At 46.3% G+C, this 23,167-nt stretch overlaps 1 protein-coding gene across 1 annotated transcript in view; it reads left to right on the top strand.

Annotated features, from left to right (window-relative positions):
- The first annotated feature begins 651 nt into the window (after window positions 1-651).
- Itpr2 (inositol 1,4,5-trisphosphate receptor type 2) overlaps window positions 652-23,167 on the top strand; it is a 387,801-nt gene continuing 365,285 nt past the window's right edge. Inside the window, exon 1 of the mRNA XM_032905407.1 lies at window positions 652-1,058. Coding sequence (XP_032761298.1) covers window positions 967-1,058 — 92 coding nt within the window. The 5' untranslated portion in view covers window positions 652-966. The remainder of the gene's footprint in view (window positions 1,059-23,167) is intronic.

Genomic DNA, 23,167 nt, shown 5'->3' with positions numbered 1-23,167 from the left:
GACTCTCCAGGCCGCTGCGTCGCGCAAACACCACAGTGGTCTCTACAATTTCACCTTCTCCCAACCCCCCATCCCTTCAGTCCCCCCCGGTGCCTTCAGGCTCCTTCTCTCAGCCGGACTGTCAACAGCTCTCTAGGTCCCACCCCATACAGAGTCGCTGCTCTGTACTCTCTTCCAGTTGGTGTCCCTCAAGGCTGGTTCCATCCGAGCCTTCGTGTCCGCAATTTTCCTCTAAACCCCTCTAAGTCCCTTGTCCCTGTGCACTCCGGGTCCTCCGGTCTACGCTGGCTACACTGCACTCCTTTCCAGACCGCGTCCGGAAAGTCCTGGGACCCTCCTGAGTCCCTCGGATCCTCTTCCCTCCCCTCCCGGAGTCACTCCAGACTGTCGCTGTTCGTACCGGGGTTGGCCCTCCAAGATCTCCCTGAGCCCAGAACCAATGCCCCAGGCCGAGCCCCCGGCCGAGCCCCCTGCCGTCCCCGCAGCGCCGCCCAGCGTGGCTCCCACGCCTCTGTCTTGGCAGCTTCGGGGTGGCCCGTCCTCCCCGGGAGCTGGCCCCGCCCCGGCCCCGCTCCGCCCCCGGCTGCCTAGGCTCGATTGGCTGCGCGCCCCCCTCCCCGGGGCTCCTCCCCGCCCTCTCCGTCCGTGGGCACCGCCACCTGGTCCAGAGAGTCCCCCGAGGGGACCTAGAGGCTTCGCTCAGGTCGGGCGCACACTGTGGGGACGCAGAGGGAGCGCGGGCCAGGGAGGAGGAGCGAAGGTGTAGGACAGAACTTCGCCAGGAACAGGAAACCCACGGCCGGGCAGGGGCGGCGACGGCGGCGCGGGGCCATCGCAGTGTCCCCAGCGGTGGCCTCGCTGCCGCGTCCCGAGCTGAGCCGCTTGGACCCCTCGGACTCAGAGGACCCAAGCTCACCCTTGCGAGCAGCGGAGACAGCGGGGACGGCCTCACAAGCGTGAAGCAGCATGTCTGACAAAATGTCCAGCTTCCTCTACATTGGGGACATCGTGTCCCTGTACGCGGAGGGCTCGGTCAATGGCTTCATCAGCACCCTGGGGTAAGCAGGACGTGCTCTGAGTAGCGCCAGCCAGCTCGGGTCCCTGACCCTCTCGCGCGGCGTGTGTGTCCGGGGTCTGCGCCTGGGACAGCCCCTGGTCCCCTAGGTCCCAGCGCGCAGGAAGCCGCGAGCGCTTCTCAGCAACTTCATAATCTGCAGCCCGAGACACATCCGAGAAGAGGAAGTGGTTCGCACGCCCCAGACAGGCCCTGCGAGCCTGCCTTCCCTGCCTTGTTTTGATTAAAATGTGTGTTTTCTCCTCATCTTCCCTATGGCCTTTCTCAGCGCCCTGCTGCAAAGAACGGTGGATTGAAGTCCCTGGCTTTGGCCACGAAAGTTAGGCGATGTGCACAGCGCAAATGTGGCTTTGTCCTACTTGAGGAGATCACCAGCCCCTCTTCGCTGAAGTAATTTCCTTTTGGCCTTGCCAAAGGAGGACTCACTCCTCTGGCTTTGCCAAAACTGGCCTCCAGGGCAGCCTGGGTTCTAGAACTCGGCTATTCTCTCTCCCTGTCTTTCCCCTCCGCCAGTAAAAGGAGCTCAGCCTACTGCAAGGTCCTTGTGATTCGAGTCGGTGTAAGAACTGGGGAAATACAGATGTATAGACTACAGAAAAGCAGCGTGTTGGTTAGGTAGGACCTTTTCTATGTCCATGCTGGTAAACAGTTAATTTCACCCCACTATATATTATAGTGCACAGGTGGTTTTCGGTTACTTCACGGCCCCGGCTCAGACTGTCTTATCTGAGAAGGTTGAGGTTGGTGACTGTTCTCAGCTGTTAGGTTTTGGAGTCCTGTCCCCTGGGCTGTGAGGGAGAGAGCCTTTCTGTGGCAACGTTGCCTGCCCAATTCTCTGGAAGCCACCAGTGGCTCCACAGTTCCTGTTCTTTGTGCGTTTCCTGGGAGACTGCGGGAAGGATTCCCGCGTTATTTGCTCCTGACATTGAAGTGTGAAAGAAGTACTTAGTCCAAGTGTTTCCGCTCAATCCAGTTGTTTGTGAGAGGACTCACAGACCAAGTCTAGTCCGGGTCCAGGATAGTGCTTCCTTGATGAATCCTGTCAAACCTGGTAGGCATGGAAGGTGTCACCTATAGCAGCTAAAAGGAGGGGCTCTAGAGACAGAAGGTTTGGGCTGGGATTCCCAACCTTTGATTTGCAAACCTTATGACCCAGGGCAGGTTAGGAAATATATCTGGGTTACATCTCCTGGGTTTAAAAATGGGACTCACAGTAGTTTCTGCATAGGGGTGTGGGAAGGAGAGGTAAGGGAGGCAAAGTGCTTACCATGGCAAAGCCTTAATGACTATGTTCCCAGGTTAATTAGCTGATGCGGTAATTATCACCACCCAGGATAGGCAAGAGTTCAAGGGTCACTCTCAAAGTTGATTGCGGGTAGTGTACAAAGCGAATACTGGAAGGGCCGAGGTGGTCAGGTTCCACAGTAGGCATCGTTGAGACCAGGAGATGGAGATGGAGAGAAGTGACTGACTCACAGAGGGTGTTTGTGTCCAAAGCCAGAACTCTACTCCCGTCTCAGATGCCCAGCCACATGTGTCCTACTCCGCTTTCAGTAGTAACTGTAGACACAGAAAATCAGCACAAAAGGCTGTTGCTGTGGCGTTCTGGGTGGCGTCGAAAGCGCCTATTGCATTCCGTGTTTCTCAGTGGTTATTTGATAGTGGAGTTTCCCTAGGATGCGTTTGCAGACTGTGTCATCCCCTGTGTGTGACGTCACAGTGTTAAGATGATTACAAGGCAGAGTTCAGGTTGAAGTGCCTTGAACGTGCTACCCTGGGTGGAGCTTGGCACTGCGATTGGATATCTGTTTTCTGAAATAGACTTCTCAGGGGTTCCGGTGGCTCATAGACCTCTACAGGTCACGCGTGTGATTGCCCTCACGCCCAAATCAACAGGTTTCCCAAGTCTGGTTACAGAAGTCACTGCTGACATCCCCTGATACATATTCTGCCCTCGGTGAATGATGTTCAAAGGGTCCTCCACAGCAGCCCAGAGACATGGACTTCAGTGGGCTCTACACAAGTTTAAATCTTTTTTTTTTAAAGATTTATTCATTTATTATATATAAGTACACCGTAGCTGTCTTCAGATACACCAGAAGAGGGCATCAGATCTCTTTTCAGATGGTTGTGAGCCACCATGTGGTTGCTGGGAATTGAACTCAGGACCTCTGGAAGAGCAGTCGGTGCTCTTAACCATTGAGCCATCTCTCCAGCCAGACAAGTTTAAATCTTAGGAATCACGATAGACCAGAAAGCTTCCGAGGCATCTTGCTTGACAAATACTGACACCCTTGTATCTGTGACACAGTACTTTCTGTTTAGAAGAAGCAAATAGAAATACTTTCACATTTGGAAAATATCAAATAGTGTCCAACATGAAATTATTAATTATCTTACCAACGAGCAATTCCAAACAATGTTGAATGCGAGATCTGCAAGTACCGTTGTAGAACTCTCAAAGATGCTTCTGGTACTTCTTACGAGGCTTCACTTCTTTTTTTTCTTTTCTTTTCTTTTCTTTCTTTCTTTCTTTTTTTTCTTCCAGAGCTGGGGACTGAACCCAGGGCCTTGCACTTGCTAGGCAAGCGCTCTAGGCAGGTGCCTGTGAGCAGGAGCAAGAGCTAGGGCATGCTCTCAGTGATTCAAATTCTACTCTGTGTGTGCGTGTGTGTGTGTGTGCTGTGTGTGTGTGTGTGTGTGTGTGCTTGTGTGTGTGAGAGAGAGAAAGAGAGAGAGGGTATATGTCTGTGTGTGAGTGTGCATGCGTGTGAGTGCATTTGTATCTATGTGTGTCTGTGACTGCGTATGCTGTGTGTCTCTGTGTGTGTGTGTGCACCTGTGTGCATGTGTATGTGTATCTATGAGTGTCTGTGTGTTTGAGTGTGTGTGTGTGTGTGTGCATGTGTACATGTATCTATGAGTGTCTGTCTGTGTATGTGTCTCTGTGTGTGATTGTGTGTCTGTGTGAGTGCATTGTGTTTATGTCTGTGAGTGTGTGTCTGTGTATGAATGTGTGAGTCTGTGTGTAAGAGTGTGTGTCTATGTGTGTGATTGTGTGTGTTTATGTATGTGTGTCTATGCCTGTGTGTACCTGTGTGTGTCTCTGTGTGAGTGCATGTGTGTGTGTATCCATGCCTGTCTGTATGTCTGTGTGAGTGTGTGTCTCTGTGTGTGCATGTATGTGTGTGCTGTGCATGTGGAGGTCAGAGGCTGTGCTGGATAGTTTTGTCAACAAGGCAACTAGAGTCACCTAGCAAGGGACAGTCCCCATTGAGGAATTGCCTCCGTCAGTGGTCTGTGGGTGATTTTTGTGATTAGTGATTCATATGGAAGGCCCAGTAAACTGAGGGAGGTTCCAGCTGCAGGCAGGTGGTCCTAGGCTCTATAAGAACTCGGGCTGAACAAGCCATGGAGAGCAAGTCAGGCAGCAGCACCTCTCTACTCTGCTTCAGTTCCTGCCTTCAGGCTTCTGCCTGGAGCTCTCGACCTGACTTCCCTCACGATGGACTAGCCTATAAGGCCAAATAAACCCAAGTAGTGTTTTATCACAGTATCAAAAAAGCAAACTTTCACCTAGGCCCTTTCTCCTATGACTTCTTTATTACCCCTGCCCACTAGTGACTGGAGCTAAGGTCTGCACCTGTAACGCTCAAGCCTTTGGGAGAGACTTAAAATTCAAATTTTAAGACTTTAATTCTGAGTCATTGGCATGATTATTATTTCGTAGATTCCTTTCATTGTTCTTTTTTTTTTTTATGGCTGTTCATGGTTAAACTTTTTAAAAAAAGTTTTTCTTTCTTTTTCTAGCTTATAAAGAATTAGGTTTCATTGTGGTATTTTCCAAACATTCTTTGTTTTGCTTCCCCCATTCTTCCCCATTCTTTCCCCTTTCCCTCCCACCCTCCCTTGTACCCTTCCATCCTCCTTTATGCCACACTCTCGTGGTGTGGTCTTTTCATGCATAGTTTCAGAATGTAGGGTACTATTTAGCTTGGGAAACCAGAAAGGCCTTTGCCTGAGCCAAATAAAATATATATTTTTTGAAAATTATTTTTATTTTATTATTTTATGTGTTTGGGTGTTTTGCCTGCATGTGTCTTTGTATCACGTGTGTGCAATGCCTTTGGAGATCAGAAGAGGCTGTTGGATCCCCTGGAACTGGGGTTTCAGATGGCTGTGAGCTGCCATGTAGGTGCTGGGACTCAAGAGCAGGTGCCTGACTAGTCTCTGGAACCTTAGGAAGCAGAGTCTTACCTAGGGCGGGTTGGGTGTGCCCTCCCTGTTACAGTGTAGCTGTTAGAGTCTCCAGAGCAGAGGCAGGCTCAGGCTCCCGCTACATTGTTGCTCGTGTGCTCACAGGTCTTTTGTATCAAATGCCGGGTGGAAATTTGTCTTTTGATTTTCCTTGCTCTTCCGCTCCTGTTGTCTTGGGCCTGCTGCTAGTTGGCACATGGCCTTGTTCATATCAGCTATCTCTCCTCTTCAGCTTTCTTGTCCTGGAGACTAAGGGCAGTGGATTCTGTCCTCCCTTTCCTAGGATAAAATGGATAAAATTGAGCACAAAGACCAGTGAAAATGAAAGTGTGTGGGGAAAGGTTGGTGATGTCTCCATATACACAATTACAACATTTCTTCAAAAGCTAATGAACTGCTGGCGTGACCTAGACCAGAGTTCTAGTTCAATAACTGTGGGGCTGCATGTGTTTAGCCAAACTCATTTGTTCCGCTGTAATATTACAGATTCCAGGGAGTAGCTAAGAATCAGACAGGAAACTCTCTGGTTTCTGTTTTAATGCCTCATCCCTCTGACACTTCCAGAAGCATGACAGCATTGCCACTGAACTCAGGTGGGCGGTTGGCGAGAGCTGACTTTACACGGCACGGATGTTTACTTGCAAGTAAATGTTGCCTACTTTAAATATTTTCTGGTGTAAATGAGTTTTAAAGGCTGTGTTGTGGGAATGTTTGCAGTGGGGTTTGCAGTGGGGTTTGCAGTGGGGTTTGCTGTGGGGTTTGCTGTGGGGTTTCCCTCTTTCTTGAGTTTAGCCAGCTCCTTGAGGCAGCAGCTGACAAAATAAGGCTCATCAGCCTTCTGCGTGATTAAATTTTTAATATTCTCTTTCTCTGTCTGTCTCTCTGTCTCTGTCTTTCTCTGTCTCTCTCTCTCTCTCTGTATGTTTATGTGTGTGTCTGTGTGTGTCTGTGTGTGTGCGCATCTGTGTGTGTCTGTGTGTGTCTGTGTGTGTGTGCATCTGTGTGTGTGTCTGTGTGTATCTGTGTGTGTGTATCTGTGTGTGTGTATGTGTGTGTCTGTGTGTGAGTGTATGTGTATGTCTCTGTGTGTGTCTGTGTGTGTGTCTGTGTGTGTCTGTGTGTGTGTGTCTGTGTGTATCTCTGTGTGTGTGTGTGTCTGTGTGTGTGTGTGTCTGTGTGTCTGTGTGCTGGCATGAGTGTCACAGCACACGTGTGGGGGTCACACAGCATCTTTGGGTTTAGCTCACTTTTTCCTTCCGGTGTGGGTGGGGACAGGGGGCTCAGGTCCTCGCTGCCATGAGTGCTTTTATGCACTAAACTATGGCAGGACCTTCAGTGTGGCTCTTAAGTCCCTTGGACATTGTGGTTGCAAATATCTGTGTTTCTTTCAGTTTTCCTTTGAGTGGTATTTATACTTTGGGGACAGGGTTTTCTCTGTGTAGCCCTGACTGTCCTGGAATTTGCTCTGTAGACCCGGCTGGCCTCAAAGTCAGAGATCTGCCTGTCTCTGCCAAGTGCTGGGATTAAAGGGGTCTACCAGAGGCCCAGCTGATGGTTTATAAGTATAAAGTTCTGCATAGGATACCCTTGTATTGTCTTACAGAAAAGCTACCTTACACCCTAGATCGTGTATATACTTTGAATGAACTGATTTTCTTCTGGTGTTGTATTTTAGAGTTATAGTTTTCTCTTTGTTTCTTTTCTTCTCCTTTTGCCTTTTATCTTTCTTTCTTTGTTCCTTTTTTCTTTCTTCTTTCTTTAGTGAAGGAGATTTCAGATACACTGTGTAGGTTAACACAGCGCAGGTTAACAGGTCCTTTGGTCTTTCCATCTTTTCATAAGCTCCCCACTCCCCATGTTGATGATACATCTCTTAGCAGATATCCAGGTTTCTGACTGAATCCATAGTCAGGTGTTTTAAAGGTGGGACTGAGTAGAGCGGGGTGATAGGGTGGGATGGGGTGAGGTGGGGGGATGGTGGAAGCACAGGTGGTCCTTCTGTCCCTGCCCATTCACTTGGTTTCTGATTAGTAAGTGAAAAGTGTGTGTGTGTGTGTGTGTGTGTGTGTGTGTGTGTGCGCCCGCGCGCGTGGGCGCGCACGCCACATGCATGTGTCCGTGTGTGTCTGCTTATGCTCACACATGTGCATTTATATGTGCACGTTTTAGCTGTTGCTGTTGTACTTAGAATATATGATCAGTTATGGACTTAGTCAATAGCCACACACTTAGGAAGCTGTGGGTGACCATCGGCTGGTACCCTGATCTCAGGCCATTCTCGTAGTCTCTTAGCACGACAAAATCCTGGGGTCCTTATTTCTACTTCCTGCTTGATTTTGGCCGAGCATTTAACATTTCTCCTCACTGGTTTCATGTTTGGTGATGGACATGGGATGGATCCCAATGGTTCCAAATGCATATTTTGTTGTGGCATTCGTGGCCCCTTTGGATTTCTACTTTTCGGTTTAATATTTTGGATTGTTGTATTGTTTTGAATGCTGTAGAGATAGTGGGTCTCACTCTGGTATCTCTGGCCAACCTCTAATTCAACAGAGCTTCTCCCTCTCTGCCTCCCAAGTGCTAGGATTAAAGCAGGAGCCATTATGACTTACCTCAATGTTCCCTTTCTCTGAAGCATTTATTTTGCTATTTAAATATGTGTAGGTTTGATTCATTTCTTTTAAAAGCTTTATTTAGTTGTTATTCTCATGATGTTAAACTTTTTTGCCTTTACACAATTCAAACGAGAGAAATTGCACTCTGTTACAAATAGGCAGATAGCCCGTTTTTCTCAATACATGTTTAAAGATTAAAACCATTATATATTTACTTTATATGTATGGGTGGGTGGTTATATGTGTGTCTGTGTACCGCGTGCACATGCCTGGTACCAGTGGAGACCAAAGGAGGGCATCAGATCCCCCAGCAACTGTATTTACAGATATGGTTGTGACACCATGTGGCTGCTGGGAACAGAACCTGGAAACTCTGGAAGAGCAGTGTTCCTAACCACTGAGCTATCTCTCCAGCCCTGGATGCTGTCCTAAACCCAGAGGTCACTTCATGACTAACATGCAGCTTCCAGACGCTGGCTTGCAGCAGGAGCTCAGTGGCCAAAAGGCCGTTGTTGCATCTCGTGTGCCCGGCGCTTTACCGGAGCCCGGGTAACTCCGCCGCTCTTTGTACAGTGCTCCCTTTGAACTGTCCTTGTGTAGCTGGTGACGAAATAACAGGGAGAACGTAGTCAGAAGACTACGGACCTAAACTCCCACCCTACGTGCAGACACACTGCACGCCACCATAGACAGACTAGAGAAAATAGCCTCGAGCTTGAATGACCGCTTTACAGGTCAGTCACAGCACCGTTCACTTAGCTGATCATCAATACGTTTTTGAGACGTCTGTATGGTTTTAAAGGATTCTTCAGTTTCTTATCACTCTTAATGGACAGTTCTTACTTTGACAAGGATAAACAAAGCGTCTTTCTAGTCACCGCCAGAAGAGGGAAAATGGGGGAACACAGCCCTGGCTACTACTCAAGCCTGGATCCTAGTTGCTGTTAATGCTTTAAGGTACAGCATGGAGAATGTTTGTCTGGCCAGCAATGCTGAGCAGCTCTGAGGTCTGGCCTGTTTTGTTAAAGCAAATGTGTATTCTGCGTTGTTTTCAAAGCCTGTTCCAGCAGGTATGACGTATACACCTGGGAACGGCTCACTGGCCGTGTTAGCAATCTCCGTGCTAAGCACGAGGCTGCTGTTATCTGAATCACTGTCTATGGCCTCAGGTTGTGGGTGTGTTTTGTTGGTACGTGACTGACATGAACCAGGGGTGTTTTCGGCTGGCTAATTCTGAAATGGAGGAGTGACCTCTTTCCAAATTATAACCAACAAATTGATTAAGAATAGCTGTTACAGGGTTGGAGAGGTGGCTCAGTGGTTAAGAGCACTGACTGCTCTTCCAGGGGTCCTGAGTTCAGTTCTCAGCACCTGCATGGTGGCCCACAACCATCTGTGATGGGGTCAAATGGCCTCTGTGTGTCTGAAGACATAGACAGTGTACTCATATACGTAAAATAAATAAATACATTTAAAAAAGAGTATCTGTTATGTAGTTAGAGCATTACCTACTCACAGATCTTAAATCGAAACTTGGTTAAAATGGCAGGCTGTTCAGGATAAAAACATCTTTAATATTGAAATTGAAAGTGTGCTGTCAAGAACTGAGTTCACGTGGCTTTTCTGACAAAGGGGTGAATGCTGGCTTGTGCTGTGGATCGATTGACTTCATTCATTCACCTATTTCTTCACTGTCATTGAGCCTTTATAATGGTGAGACTTTTGTACCCAAGAGATGCTGTAAATCCTTATCTGGAAGGCTGACCTTCCTTTGAGAGCTTGCAGTTTGACGTTTGGTGAGATCTGTGGGGACACAAACACATCCTATATCTTTGCGCTCTAGACTAGAAACCAAAAGGTACTTTTGTGTCTTTTGGATCCTTTTGTGTCCAGCACTAGACAGTTTCTGAGGTAGAAGAGTTGGAACTCTGTGGAGTCTACTGGGTGTTTAATGAGTAGCTGTGGAATGGATTTAGTGAATTGCACCAGAGAAGGAAAGAACAAGAGCAGAGTCAGGCAGCTCCTTTCCAACGCTACAGGAAGGTTAGGAATTACGTCACAGAGGGTTGGAAGAGCCACATTTCTTCCTCTTTTGCTGGTCTGACCTGGTTGAGGCAGGCTTCAAGGAGGAGAAACAAAGTGAGCTCAACTCATCAGGATGGATGGTCGTTTGCATTCTAGTGACGCTCACAGTCCGTGACACATTCTTTTTTTTTTTTTTTTTATTTTAGTTCTTTTTTTCAGCTGGGGACCGAACCCAGGGCCTTGCGCTTCCTAGGCAAGCGCTCTATTTGAGCTAAATCCCCAGCCCCAATTTTTTTTTTTTAAAGATTTATTTTATTTATATGAGTACACTGTAGCTGTCTTCAGACACACCAGAAGAGGGCATCAGATCCCCTTACAGATGGTTGTGAGCCACCATGTGGTTGCTGGGAATTGAACTCAGGACCTGTGGAAGAGCAGTCAGCGCTCCTAACCACTGAGCCATCTCTCCAGCCCACGTGACACATTCTTGACATTGCCTTGTTTCATTTTTCAACAACCAGTGAGATTTTACTACTCATTTTAATAGGTCTAAAACTCCCAAAGCAAACAGTCTGAGGTTGAGATAAGCAGAGATAGAAGCATGATCTGAAAACTCTTCATGCTTCACCCAAGGGAGAGCTTCGAGCTTGGGTCAGACCATCTGTGACTGTCACAACAGCTTCCAGACATTGATGTATATGATGGGTTTAAAGAGATTGTGGAAATGACCCTGGGACCTGGAGTCAGGTCAGGAAGGAACTTGAGGTGACTGGGAACTTTTAGCCAGAGTACCAGCCGTGCAGACTCCAGGCTTCTATTCGATTCTTCAGTTTTTCATCTCCTGGGTTGTATATTTGTTGTTTTCCCTGTGAGTGTGTCCAGCTTCTATGGATTTTTTCTGAGGCACAATCTCACTCATTACACAGCCCCGGCTGGTCTGGAACTCAGTGTATACTGCAGGGTGGTCTCTAACTTGTACTCATCCTCCAGAGTGCTGGCATTACAGGTGTGCACTGCTCACCTGATTTAAGCTCATTTGTAATTATTTTTAACTCAAGTTTCCCAACCCCTCTCCTTCTGACTTGGTTTTACTGATCTAAAGAGTGACAAAGGTCACAGATTCGAATGAATGCAGGGGAGGGCGAGGGAAGTTGACACAGTGTAATCTAAGCTTATATCTAAATTCTTAGAATTCAGACATGGGAGTTACTGAGGTCCTAGCTGAAGTAAGATGTCTGTTACTGTTAAAATATCACTGGAAAAAAAATCTCCCTTCAAGGACTTGTTACTGTTGTTACTAAGGGAATTCCCAATGGAGGCCCAGAGAATTCTATCTCTGTGACAGTGTGGCTGCTTCCAAATCCATCACCAAGAGCTTTCCTTGCACAGCAGCTCCTTCCAAAAAGAGGACTGGAATTGTGTTCAGAATACACATGGATCCCCAGGGCTCAACATGGAGGCCAAAGGATCAAACAAATAAATAAATCTAACGACAGACTGCAACCTTAAGCAAGCCCACAAGTTGTCAAATTGATGTGTCTTGTCCTCAAGGTTTCAGATAGTGAGGTGCCCTCCACTCCTGTTCAATTCGATTTTAATTAAGTCATTTGCAAATCTCAGGGCGAATTGCCTTGATACCTTGTAAACAGTCCACAGGGATCCCTTGCACCAAGGTTTGTGCTCTCTGATCTTTTTTTTTTTTCTTTTTTTCGGAGCTGGGGACTGAACCCAGGGCTTTGTGTTTGCTAGGCAAGCGCTCTACCACTCAGCTAAATCCCCAACCCGTCTCTCTGATCTTAACAGACCTGACGGAGCCTTCCCGTCGCCTGCCTTACTGCTTGGTTGTCGGCTTGGATAGAGCTGGAAGGCAGAATGACTGGCTTGTGCTAGTAAGGCTCTATGTTGGTACACGGAAGCCACCCCTCGGCAGCTCAAGAGCAGGAAATGCTTTCAAGGACATTTGAGAAACTCAAAGCAACCGAAAGGAGGACTTGTGGTGAGCCTTAGCTAGGCAGAGAAGCTTGACCATGGGGCTCCCAAGAGCAGGGCTATCTGGCTGGACATCACCCAGCAGTTCCCGTATTCTCTGTCTCTCTTGCTAATTTGTTTTAGATTAGGCACCTGGTAGGATTCATTCCTGCTTGGATTAGGAGTCATTACTTATGACGGCTAATCTTGGTTGTCAACTAGACATGCCTGAGAGGATTAATTAAAGACTTGCCATCATCAGACTGACGTATGGGCATGACAATGGGGGCTTTTTTTTGGATTGATAATGGAGGTAAGAATGCCCAGCCCACTGTGGGCAGTACTGTCTCTAGGCAGAGGGGCCTGACCTTTATACAAATGACACTGAACCAGGAGCCTGGTGTTTGCTTCAAGTGTCCGCCTTGAGCTCCTGCCCAGATTTCCCTTGATGATGGAGTTGTAACCTGTAAACTCAAGCAAACCCTTTCCTCTTGAGTTGTTTACCACAACAGAAAAAGCAAACTAGAACATTCCTCATGCCCAGGAAGGAAAGTTGTAAGGCCCAGCTGGCCAGCAGGGAAATTGCTGAGCTCAGATAGGTTTCCTGTTATTTAGGGGGCAGTGTGGTGTGGGCCACAGCGGAGCTTTGCCTGAATGAAATGCCCTTTGAAGCCATTCACCATCTTGGCTGCCTTAAGTGTGTAATCAGCTCAGGGGGCAGCAAGGACATGGCAGTGTGGACAATCAGGACTTCTTCATATCAGGCACTTGGTACCATTCAGACACAGGTCCCTATCGTCTCTGAGGTTCTTCTATCTCTATGAATTTGCCTATTCCAGGTACCTCATGGAGGTGAATCATGCAGCAGTCCTTTGTCACAGTGTCACTTGCTGAACAAATGTGCCTTACACTGGGATCTGTGTATTTTAAGATAGCTAGCAACTATCGACAGCAGCTTCTTCCTGGGTAAAACATTAGTGCAATTGTTCTTACGAAACCTTTGACAGCCACAGGTAATTTTAAAAGTAGGGAGCTCTCACAGGATCTCGTGTTGTTCCGTCTTGCCATTAAGAGGTTCTTTAAAGGGGTTGGGGATTTAGCTCAGTGGTAGAGCGCTTGCCTAGCATGCGCAAGGCCCTGAGTTCGGTCCCCAGCTCCCAAAAAAAAAAGAAAAGAAAAAAAAAAAAGGGTTCTTTTAAAAAAAAAAACCAAAGGCATGACAAAACTTGCGTCAGAAAAAGTGACACATGTGACCTTTCTTCAGTGTCTGTAGGCTGTAGCCACGGTAAAGAGAAGCCGATGTTTTGCAAGTTCAGTTTTGTTGGTTACAAGCTGAAAGAATGAGTTTGTAAGCACCTCCAAGACTACATAACAGAGAGTAGACCTTTTAGTGGATGACACGTGATTCTCCCAGGGACAGATATTATGCCTGAGCTTGAACAGAAAGAACTTCCTGAAGCCAAACCCAGAGACTGGCTGAAGCATTAACACACATCTTACTTTAGAAAAACATTGTAGGATGTGTTTCACTTTGTAACTTTCATTTGTAAGATTTAAGAATAAATGGTGACTGAGAGACATTTCAATACGGTGAAAAGAGAACAAATAGGTAGTGTTTTGATCTTATGTTAATTTTGATTATATCCACTGATGTGTTTGGCCGGTGTCTAATAATTTGAAATCCCTTACTTAGCATTAAACTGACTCATGTTCTAGTAGCCTTTTGAGTTCAATACACAGATGAATTATTACATACAGGTAGAAGAGAATGAAAGAAAGAAGGTGTGGATATGTTCAAACTACAAAACAATTTGAAAACTAAAGCGATATAATTTAATGTTTTAGTTTTGGTTCACTATCATCCTCTATGGTAGGCATCTTAAAATGTCTCAATATTAGAAATGTGAGTTTGACTCTCCTGATGAGGTGCCACATGGCTTTAATCCCAGCACCTGGGAGGCAGAAACAGGAGGGTCTCTGGGAGTTCGAGGCCAGCCTGGTCTATATGAGTTCCAGAACAGTTAGAGCAACGTAGAAAGACTCTGTCTCAAATAAACAAACAAAAACAAAAATGTAAGTTTGAGCTGGAAGACACTAATATTATGGGAGTTCCGTTACATTTCTGTGATGTTCAAATGCCGTTTAATGATATTGTACCTTGTAAAGAGAGCAATTAAAACAAAAATCAACTGCCCGGATCCCCAAGTACAGAGCAGCGACCCAAAGTAAGTTAATGATTTAGAGACTGGTCTCTTGTGTTTGGAGAGCATTCAAGGTCAGTGCTAATATCAGGGACATGACCACTTAAACATTTACACTGCAGGCTGAATTTTGGCTTTGGCTGTGTTTTCTTTTTCTTTCTTTCTTTCTTTCTTTCTTTCTTTCTTTCTTAGTTTCTTTCTTTCTTTCTTTCTTTCTTTCTTTCTCTCTTTCCCTTCTCTCTCTCTCTCTCTCTCTTTTCTCTCTTTCTTTCTTTCTTTCTTTCTTTTTTTTTTTTTTGAATGAGATCACTTTATTGGGTTTGAGCCAGGGTGGGTGACACCATTTTTCCAGAGAGGGCAATTTCAGGTCTGGTTCTCCAGGTAGTGGAGGGATTTTGTCATCCTTAGGATGCTGCCCAGTAACTTGGAGTGACAGACGTAAGAAATATTCATTGTGAGTTTAACCAAGAAAGAGAGTTATGAAAATGTCTGTGGGTATGTATGTTCAGGGCTAATGAGAAAGGGCTTTTATTTGCCTGTCTTCTGTTTCCTTGTGAGTCTGGATGCAGGCAGCCTTGTCCCCGTTTCCCTAGTGAATCTTTGTTACCGAGTAGGGGGAAAGCAGAGAGCTGGTCTTTAGGTCTCAGCCACCAGAGAGCCTCTCAGGTCTTTAAGCATCACCGTGTTGGAGGTGTAGAAATCAGCTAGTGCATCAATATAAACACGGTCTAGGTTGCCCTGGGTTGGATCCTCAGCACTGGAAAAAACGAAAAAGACAAAAAAGGAGAACAGCGTCACATCTGTCAGGTGTATCTTCTTCAAAACAGGAGCTATAACGTGCACCTTTATTTTTAGTTATTTAAAATATCTGCGTGTGTGCACCTGCACATGTGTGTTGGTACTCAAGTGTGCTGTTGACCTTGTCTCTGGCATCTGGGGCTTACTGGCTAGGATTTGGCAGACTGCCTTGCTTTGAACTTAGGTCCTGACACTTGTCTAACAAGAACCTTGCCACTGAGCTATGTCTCCAGCCCTATTCTAAGAGATTTTTAAAGGAAGTATCAACAGCATCATAGATTTTGAAACGTATGTAACAAAACGTGTATTAATATCAGGCCCTTCTGGCTATCGCTACAAATTCTTCTCCCCTTCTTTCTTAGTTGCCGATGACTTGGGTGTGTGGGTGTTCAGGACAAAGTCCACATTTCCCCCTCCCACTGACCCAGCATTCTCCCCCCCAGCCCACTGTGGCCACACACTACACTTGGGAGGAAGACCTTTAAGGAGGCTCAGTGCCCTGCTCTGAACAGGTGTTTGGAACAAGAGCGTGGGAAGAACGCATCCTGGGCTTCGTAGATGAGGCCACTGTACTATGTTAGCAAGGCACCAGAAGGTGAAACTGTTCTGCAGATGCCTTTAAGCCCAGGCGCTGGATGGAAGGGTAGCCAAGGGCCAGAGTGGGTGTTTTTTAAGCAAGAGAACGAAGCAGTTTGCTTTAGAATGGCCAGGTTTTGTTCCAGAAGAGCTGTGTTTTTGGTCTAGCGGCAGAGAAGAAGGCAGGGATAACAGAACAGAAAACTGGGAATCTAAAAGGGCAGAAGCTGCAGTGGGGACAGAAGCCACTTGCCACAGAGGCAAAGAAGGGTCACTGCTTTGTTTCACTTTAGATGTACAAAAAACTTAGGAATTGAGACATCCACCACTGACTCTGAAGATTAATCATAGAGATTTGAATTAAATGTTTATTTGCTCACACCTAGATAAAATATCATCGGTTCTCAGCTCGACTCTGGGCTCACCGTGTGTCATGCTTTAGTGTGTGGCCTTCCGGCAGAACACCAGCTTTGCTTTGTAGCTGCACAGACATTCAGGGCCTCATAGGATATTTCCCCACGGTCTGCTCAGTTTCCTTTCTTACCTGCTGTCATCTGTTTCCTATGAAGATGCCAGCTGTAATTTGTTTCTCACCTCCAGACTGTGAGGACCCTTTATGAGCTACAAAGTTGCAAGGCAGTCTCTAAGTGTACAGCAGCTGTGGCTTTAATTTTGATTCTCTCTCTCTCTCTCTCTCTCTCTCTCTCTCTCTCTTTCTTCCTTCCTTCCTTCCTTTCTTTCTTTCTTTCTTTCTTTCTTTCTTTCTTTCTTTCTTTCTTTCTTTCTTTCTTTATCTTTCTCTTTCTGACACTTTCTTTCTTGTGTGTGTGTGTATGGTGTGTGTGTGTACATGTGTGTGTGTGTGTGTGTGTGCTTGTGTATCTGCATGAGGTTGCTTGAGGTGTGTGATTATGTCAAGGCCAGAGGTTGATGTCAAGTGTGTTTCCTCAGTGGCTCTCCAGCTTAGTTTTCTGAGATAGAGTCTCTCCCTATGTCTGAAGCTTCATGATTGGCTAGGCCAGCTGCCCAGTGAATTCCAGGCATTCTCCTGTCTCTACCTCCCCATTCCTAGGGTTTCAGGTACTTGCTGCTTTGTCTGGCTTTTTGTGTGTGTTTCTGGAATCCAAACTCAGGTCTTCATGCTTGCCGGGAGAGCACTTTACCATCTTCTCAGTGCTTGCTTCTGCATCTGTGAGTACTGCCTTGTCCTTATTTCTCCCTTTAGATTTAAACAAAAGGGCAGAGGCTAAGTGTGCTTTGTTCATGGTTGTGTTGCCAAAGCCTGCACAGCACCCATCAGATAGAACACATCCAAGAGATACATTGAAGCACCCATCAGATAGAACACATCCAAGAGATACATTGAATCAATGCCCCGAGGGGCTGTAGCATATGGTTGTGACTTTTGCCTTAGACAAATCTGGTTTCAAATTGTGTCTTCACAGTGCTATCCTCAGAAGTTATTAACCCTGACACCTAGATTTCCTTAACTGTAAAGTGGGAGGCTAGTCAGTGGTGACCAACACACATAAAACAGGTTGTATGGATCAGGCCTAGAGCACCAAGCGCCTGAGTATGACGTAAGGGTGAGCTATCTGTTAGTATTTGTAAGATCACCCTGAAGGAAGCATCACGAATTCCTTTGTAGCAGCGGAGCTGAGCTCACCCTTCAGGGGTGCTGGACCTACTGCCATGCTGTGAGCTGCTGTTTGCTTAGCAAGCTGTTCAAAGTCACTCTGCCTTATCGGTTACTTGTTTGGTTTTGATCTTTTTTTTCTTCCTTGTGCTGCTAGTGTACATTTCTAAATTGCCAGTGCTTGTGTTTACCTTTCAGTTCTGGTTTGATGCCTGTTGTCCCCTGGTGTAGTGCAAACACTGGATGCATGTGTATGAATAATAACCTCGCTAGCCGTGTGCACGCCGCAACGCCATTACCGCATGCTCACATCTCCACCCTGTATTTCCTATGACTAGAGCTTCAATGTCTTTTCAATGTCTTTTACTTGCTAATATTTACCCCTACTAGGATGTAGTAACAAAAGGAAACATTTTAAGTTTATCATTTTATCCTTTTAATTGTAATTATTCTCTCTCACTTTCTCTCTCTCTCTTTCTCTCTCTCTCTTACACACACACACACACACACACACACACAGAGAGAGAGAGAGAGAGAGAGAGAGAGCATGTGTAGAGGTCAGGGAACAACCCTGTGGAATAATTCTTCTCTTTCTACTTTCTCGTGGGATTTGGGCTCAACCTCTGGCCACCAGGCCTTCACGACAAGTGCCTTACTCACTGAGCCACCTGGCTGGCCCTGTTTTGTTTTATTTACTAAAACAAAACAATGCACTTGCTTGCAACCTTTAGGATGAAATTATTCGGACCTCTCCAATGTTCCCCCCACACCCTCCACCCCATCCCTGTCCCAGTGTCTCTGACCTTTCAGATTGATCAAGATTGGCCAAATTTCTGTGATTGTTAGGGATGAGAGAAACCATTTATGTAAGATAATTAGCCAGTTTGCAAACAAATGTATTTGTTTAGGAAAATGTGTCAGGTTTTGGCTAGTAACTGATCAAATTATAATCCTCATCTTGGAGACACTAGTGAATTTTAGACAAAATTGTAGGAATTTGTGATGGCTATCGGGTGGGTCTTAGCCCTGTCTTTAACAGCAGTTACCCAACCAGCAAGCATTATTTGACCTTCAGCTTTCTTTTAGAAATGCCTCAAAAGATAATTTCTCTCTTTTCAGGAATCAGTGTGGAAGAAATGTTAAAAAAAAAAATCATTGAAAATTCTTTTAAGGGGCCGGGAATGTAGCTAGTCTGTGTGGAGCACTTGCTGAGCATGTGCAAAGGCCTGTATATATGTGTCTGCTGTGCCACTCAGCAGACAGGCAGGAGGATCAGAAGTTCAAGGTCATGCTTTCACTGGGTCTCAAATAGCCCAGGCTATGTCAGAAGTTTGAGGCCAGCCTGGGCTACTTGTTTGAAAGGTTCTCTTGGAGTAGCTCTATTAGCTCACATCAATGGAGCTCTGAAGTGGGAGGGGCTATTAGTAGGTGATTGACTGGTGATAGACTTGGGCTTGAAACCTGCCACAGTCTTAGGCATGACAGAGTAGGAAAATATCTGAAGACACTAATTTTATTAGTCAGATACAGCTTGGGGGGCACAGGAATGAGAAAATCCAAGTCAAATCTCTAACCTAAAGGATTTTGTGATGAGAATAACAGAGAGTCCACGCATCCAGACTCTCTCTGAGCCCCTGGTTCTGTATCACATGGGTTGTCTCAAACTAGGTAGGTGCTCTGTCTGAGGTACCAGGGTCTGCTGGTAGCATTCTTCTTCCTCCTCTTCTTCCTCCCAGAACTGATAAGAGTGCCCAAAGCCCTAGGAATAGTATGTGATCTCCACTGCAGCAGCTTAGACAGGCACTGAGGCAGAGGGAAGAACTGCTGGGGCTACAGATGGGATGCCATCGCCCTGAGTGGGAAGAGAGCCGGTCTCCCTCCTTCAGTCAGGGTTCCTGGTGGGAAGGAAAGACTTGGGTGCTGAACAAGCAAGCAGTGATAATATCCAACACATCGTGGCCAGGGGGATAGCCCCCAGCCCTCAGAAAGCTGCATTCTAGGACCTTAGGGAACTCAGCATGTAATTACCCTGCTCTTTGAGTGTTCTCCTTCAGGGTGCCAGGTCTCTGCCCCAAGCCTGCTTCCAGGCCATGTCCTGATGGGAGGGGGAGTGGTCTGAGACCTGGGTGGGAAGTCTCAGTGATCTGGTCTCTGCTTCGTCTTCAGCTGGTGAAGACAGGATTTTCAGTGATTTAGCTGATGAGGGAGCCCAGTGGTTTGTTGTCAGTAATGTTGTCACCTCTCTTTTAAAATGGAAAGACTTTGTAAAACAGTTTTTCTAGAAGTGCACATTGTTGAATAAACATTCTCTCTGTCTCTCTCTCTCTGTCTCTCTGTCTCTGTTTCTGTCCCGCTCTCTCTCTCCACCTCCGTCTCCTTCTCCCTCTCCACCTCGACCCCCCCACCTCCTCCCTCTGTGTGTGTGTGTGTGTGCTATAAAGTAGGGACTGGCCACCTTGCCTGTGTCTTTCTTCTCTCTTTAGTTCAGCATAGTATCCAAAGTATAACCAGCCTCCCTCTTATACACCAGCCAAAGCGCTTCCCTGCTTGTCTAAAATCTAAATTCCAAGAGTGTGGCCGTGGGGTTGTTCTGGGCTAGCCGCCCAGCAGAAGCCCAAGTGCTGACAGAGAGCTTGCTAAGTAGCATTTGTTTTCTCCAACAGGCTTGGAACTTTTTAAAAAATTTAAATTATCACTGGGTTTTTTTTTTTGAGAATTTCATACACAAGTGCTATATTTACATAATTTCTGCCCCTATCCCTCCCAAATTCATGACCTCTTCTTTTTTAATTAGTCTTGGAACTTTGAGACAGTGTCCGGAAGCTTCCACAGGAAATGCTCCATGCCTCCTTACTCAGGGTTGCGTTCTCTGGGTTTCTGGCTATCTAGATTTAGACACGTAGCCACAGTGTGATTTTTCTTTTTGGTCTTCCCTGACTCCTGGACTTTGAAGATACAGCTGGGCTGGTTTCTGTTTTGGTTTAGTATTTATTTGTTTTATTTTATTTTTAACAATCAGCGAAGCTTGAGGCTGCACTTCATTTCCTTTCTTTATTTCTTGCTTTCAAAGAGGACATAAGGGAGACATGCTCAGGTGCCGTGACTGCAGCGTAGTTTGAGAATAGTTACCTAAACCAAGCGCTTTAATGTCGTTGCCAGAGGTTGAAGAGATAGGTCGAGGCTAAGAGCTCAGGCTGCTCTTGCAGAGGACCTGGGTTCCAGGCACCCACACGACAGCTCGTAACCACCTGCAACTCCTGTCCCAGGGATCCAATGCCTTCTCTGGCATCCTGACACATGTATGCTGTGGGGTGTGTGTGTGCGTGCGTGTGCGCGCAGGCAAGCCTTCATACACTTAAAATAAAAATAAGCAAAATTTTAATTTGTAGATAGCCAATTATTTCTGCTTTCTAAATATTTTCCTGCATCAATAAACACAACGTCAAATCAAGGACTTAAGGACTGCAGGGATGGCCCTACAGGGCCCTTACGAGTGTTTGCTGCTCTTGTAGAGGACCTGGGTTTGGTTCCTACTCAAGTCAGGCACCTCGCAACTGCTTTTAGCTTCAGTTCTAGAGGATCTGATGCTCTCTCTGGTCTCCACAGAGCCGCAGGCTCATGGTACATATACAAAGAGACACAGGCATCTGCATAAAAACCTATTAAAATTTAAAGAGAGAAAAGACTGAGTGGCTGGGAATACTGGCTCATATTTGAAATAAAGCAGAAAACCAAGACTGTACTGTGTCAGTAGCTTACTCTGAAGGGTAGACATTAGGAGAGAAGACAGGCTCTCTCGAGACTGCTACGTCGGACTGATCTGGACAGAAACTGATAATGAACAAAGACTTCTGTTGGTGTTCTGAGTCCGGAGTGAGCTTTGGGGTGATGCTCCTCTCACAGACCTTCCTCAGACAGGGGCATAGTGAAGCTTTCTTATTCTTCCTGCTAATCCCTGCACCTCCTGCAGGAGATGACATCAGCTTCCACGGTTGTGGCCTTTCAGTGTGCAAGTTACAGTCACACAGTTAAAGACCTGGCTGTCTTCGACTGTGTGTGTTTTCTCATCTAATTTATAATCATGGATGGCATTAACATTTGTACTTAATTTGGACTTAATGCTCAAAGCTAGAACGACTTAAACGAGGAAGAGGCTGGCTGCGAGTCTATACTGGTTCAGCAGAAAGGTTGACCGTATTATGAAATCTACATTGTCCCCGATGAGTGCTCTGAGGGTGGGGTGACTGCAGAGGGCTGGCCCTTTTATGACTAGAATTTTGGTGGGAAATCTTCACAGTGCTAAGGCCAATGAGCCTTAAAAACAATTGATCAAATAAATTAGCTTAAAAAGGATACTGTGTAATCTAGTTCAAAATAGACGGAACTGTAGGCAGACAGTGACTAAGGAGACAGAGAGTCAGCCTTTCCCTAGCACTGAGCTCCGTAGTCAGTGGTCCAGTGCAGAAAGGTCAGCCCAGAAACCATACAAGAAAAATCAGTATCAGCTGGTTCTGTTTATATATCTGTGTATAGATACATATCCATACATAGGTAATAGTCATAATTGGAGAAGAGGAGGCTATCGATTTGAGAGTGGGGGGAGGGTCCTAGGGGTTGGAAGGAGGGACTTGGGAGGGACTGGGAGGAGGAAAGGAAAGAAAGGGCTGTGATTATATTTAAATTAAAATTTAAAAATCCACAGAAAGTGTGAGGGTTGGGGAGGTGGCTCTGTGGTAAAGTGCCTCTCATGAAAGTCAGACCGGGCAGGGTTAGCACTGGATGGGGCAGGTTCAGCACTGGTCTGAATGGGTGTGTCCGATGGAGACAGGAAGATCCTGGTGCTTGACGGCCAGCTCATCGATGCTAATCAATGAACTTCAGGTTCAACGAGAGACCTTGTCTCAAAAACACACTGGAGAGGCATTGGAGGAAGATATTTGATTGGCTTGCACATTTGTAGGTGCAGGCCAGAGTGAAACACACATGTGTGTAACCCTCACCCCACCCCCAAAAGCCATATACCAATAAAATGATACACACATAATAAAATGACACACACATATATTACAGGACTTAGTTATAGGGCACAGATGGTCTTCAGGATGTGCTTTTCTGCTCGTGTCTCTAGAGGGTAGAAGATTAGCTATCTTGGAGAGAATTAGGAAAATCCTACTGTCCTGGCTAGTTTTGTATCAACTTGACACCTGGGCGGAGTAAACCTCGATGAGCTTGGGGTGTAGGAGATCCTGTAGGGCATTTTATTAATTAGTGACTGATGTGGGAGGAGCCAGCTCATCGTGGGCGGGGTCACCCCTGAGCTGGTCATTCTGAGTTCTATAAAGAACGCAGACTGAGCAAGTCCTGGGGAGCAAGTCAGTAAGCAGCACCCCTCCATGGCCTCTGCATCAGCTCCTGCCTCCAGGCTCCTGCACTGCTTGAGTTCCTGTCCTGACTTCCTTCAGTAATGAACAGTGATACGAAAATGTAGGCAACTCCCGCCCACCCCCTCCCCCCGCCCCAGGTTGCTCTGGTCATGGTGTTTCATCACAACAATAATAACCCTGACTAAGACATAATAACCCCAATCAAATTCAGACTCCTTGTAAAGAAGAGTGAAGGCTTGGTGCTCGTATGTATCTGTGAATTAACTGGTAAGACTGAAAATTGTTACATGTACCTTAGATTCCTGGATCTTCAGTTTCAGGCGGTCGGTCGGTCGGTTGCAGTATTAGTTGGCGCCGAAAGTGAATTTGCCTTTTGCAACTTAGAAACAGGAAGAACAGCAGGAAGGGGCAGGGATCTGCGTTCCTCAGATGCTGCCCTGAGGCTCTATAGCAGCGGTTTCCAAGTCTCCTTCAAGGCTGTTTTGAAAGGAAGGGAAAGTGGCGTTTTCTCTTTTTCATTCTTAGCCAGAGGAATCTGCTTGGTATCAGCATAGAAGAAAAGCACTTTACCGACAAAAAGAACAAGTGTGGAGCAGAGACAGCTTCTCTCTTGGGAGGAAGGAGTAAAAAAT

Source organism: Rattus rattus, chromosome 6 (genome assembly GCF_011064425.1).
Source record: "Rattus rattus isolate New Zealand chromosome 6, Rrattus_CSIRO_v1, whole genome shotgun sequence".
NCBI classification, from domain to species: domain Eukaryota; kingdom Metazoa; phylum Chordata; class Mammalia; order Rodentia; family Muridae; genus Rattus; species Rattus rattus.
The sequence above is the reverse complement of the archived record's forward strand: the minus strand, read 5'-3'. Positions and strand labels throughout refer to the sequence as shown.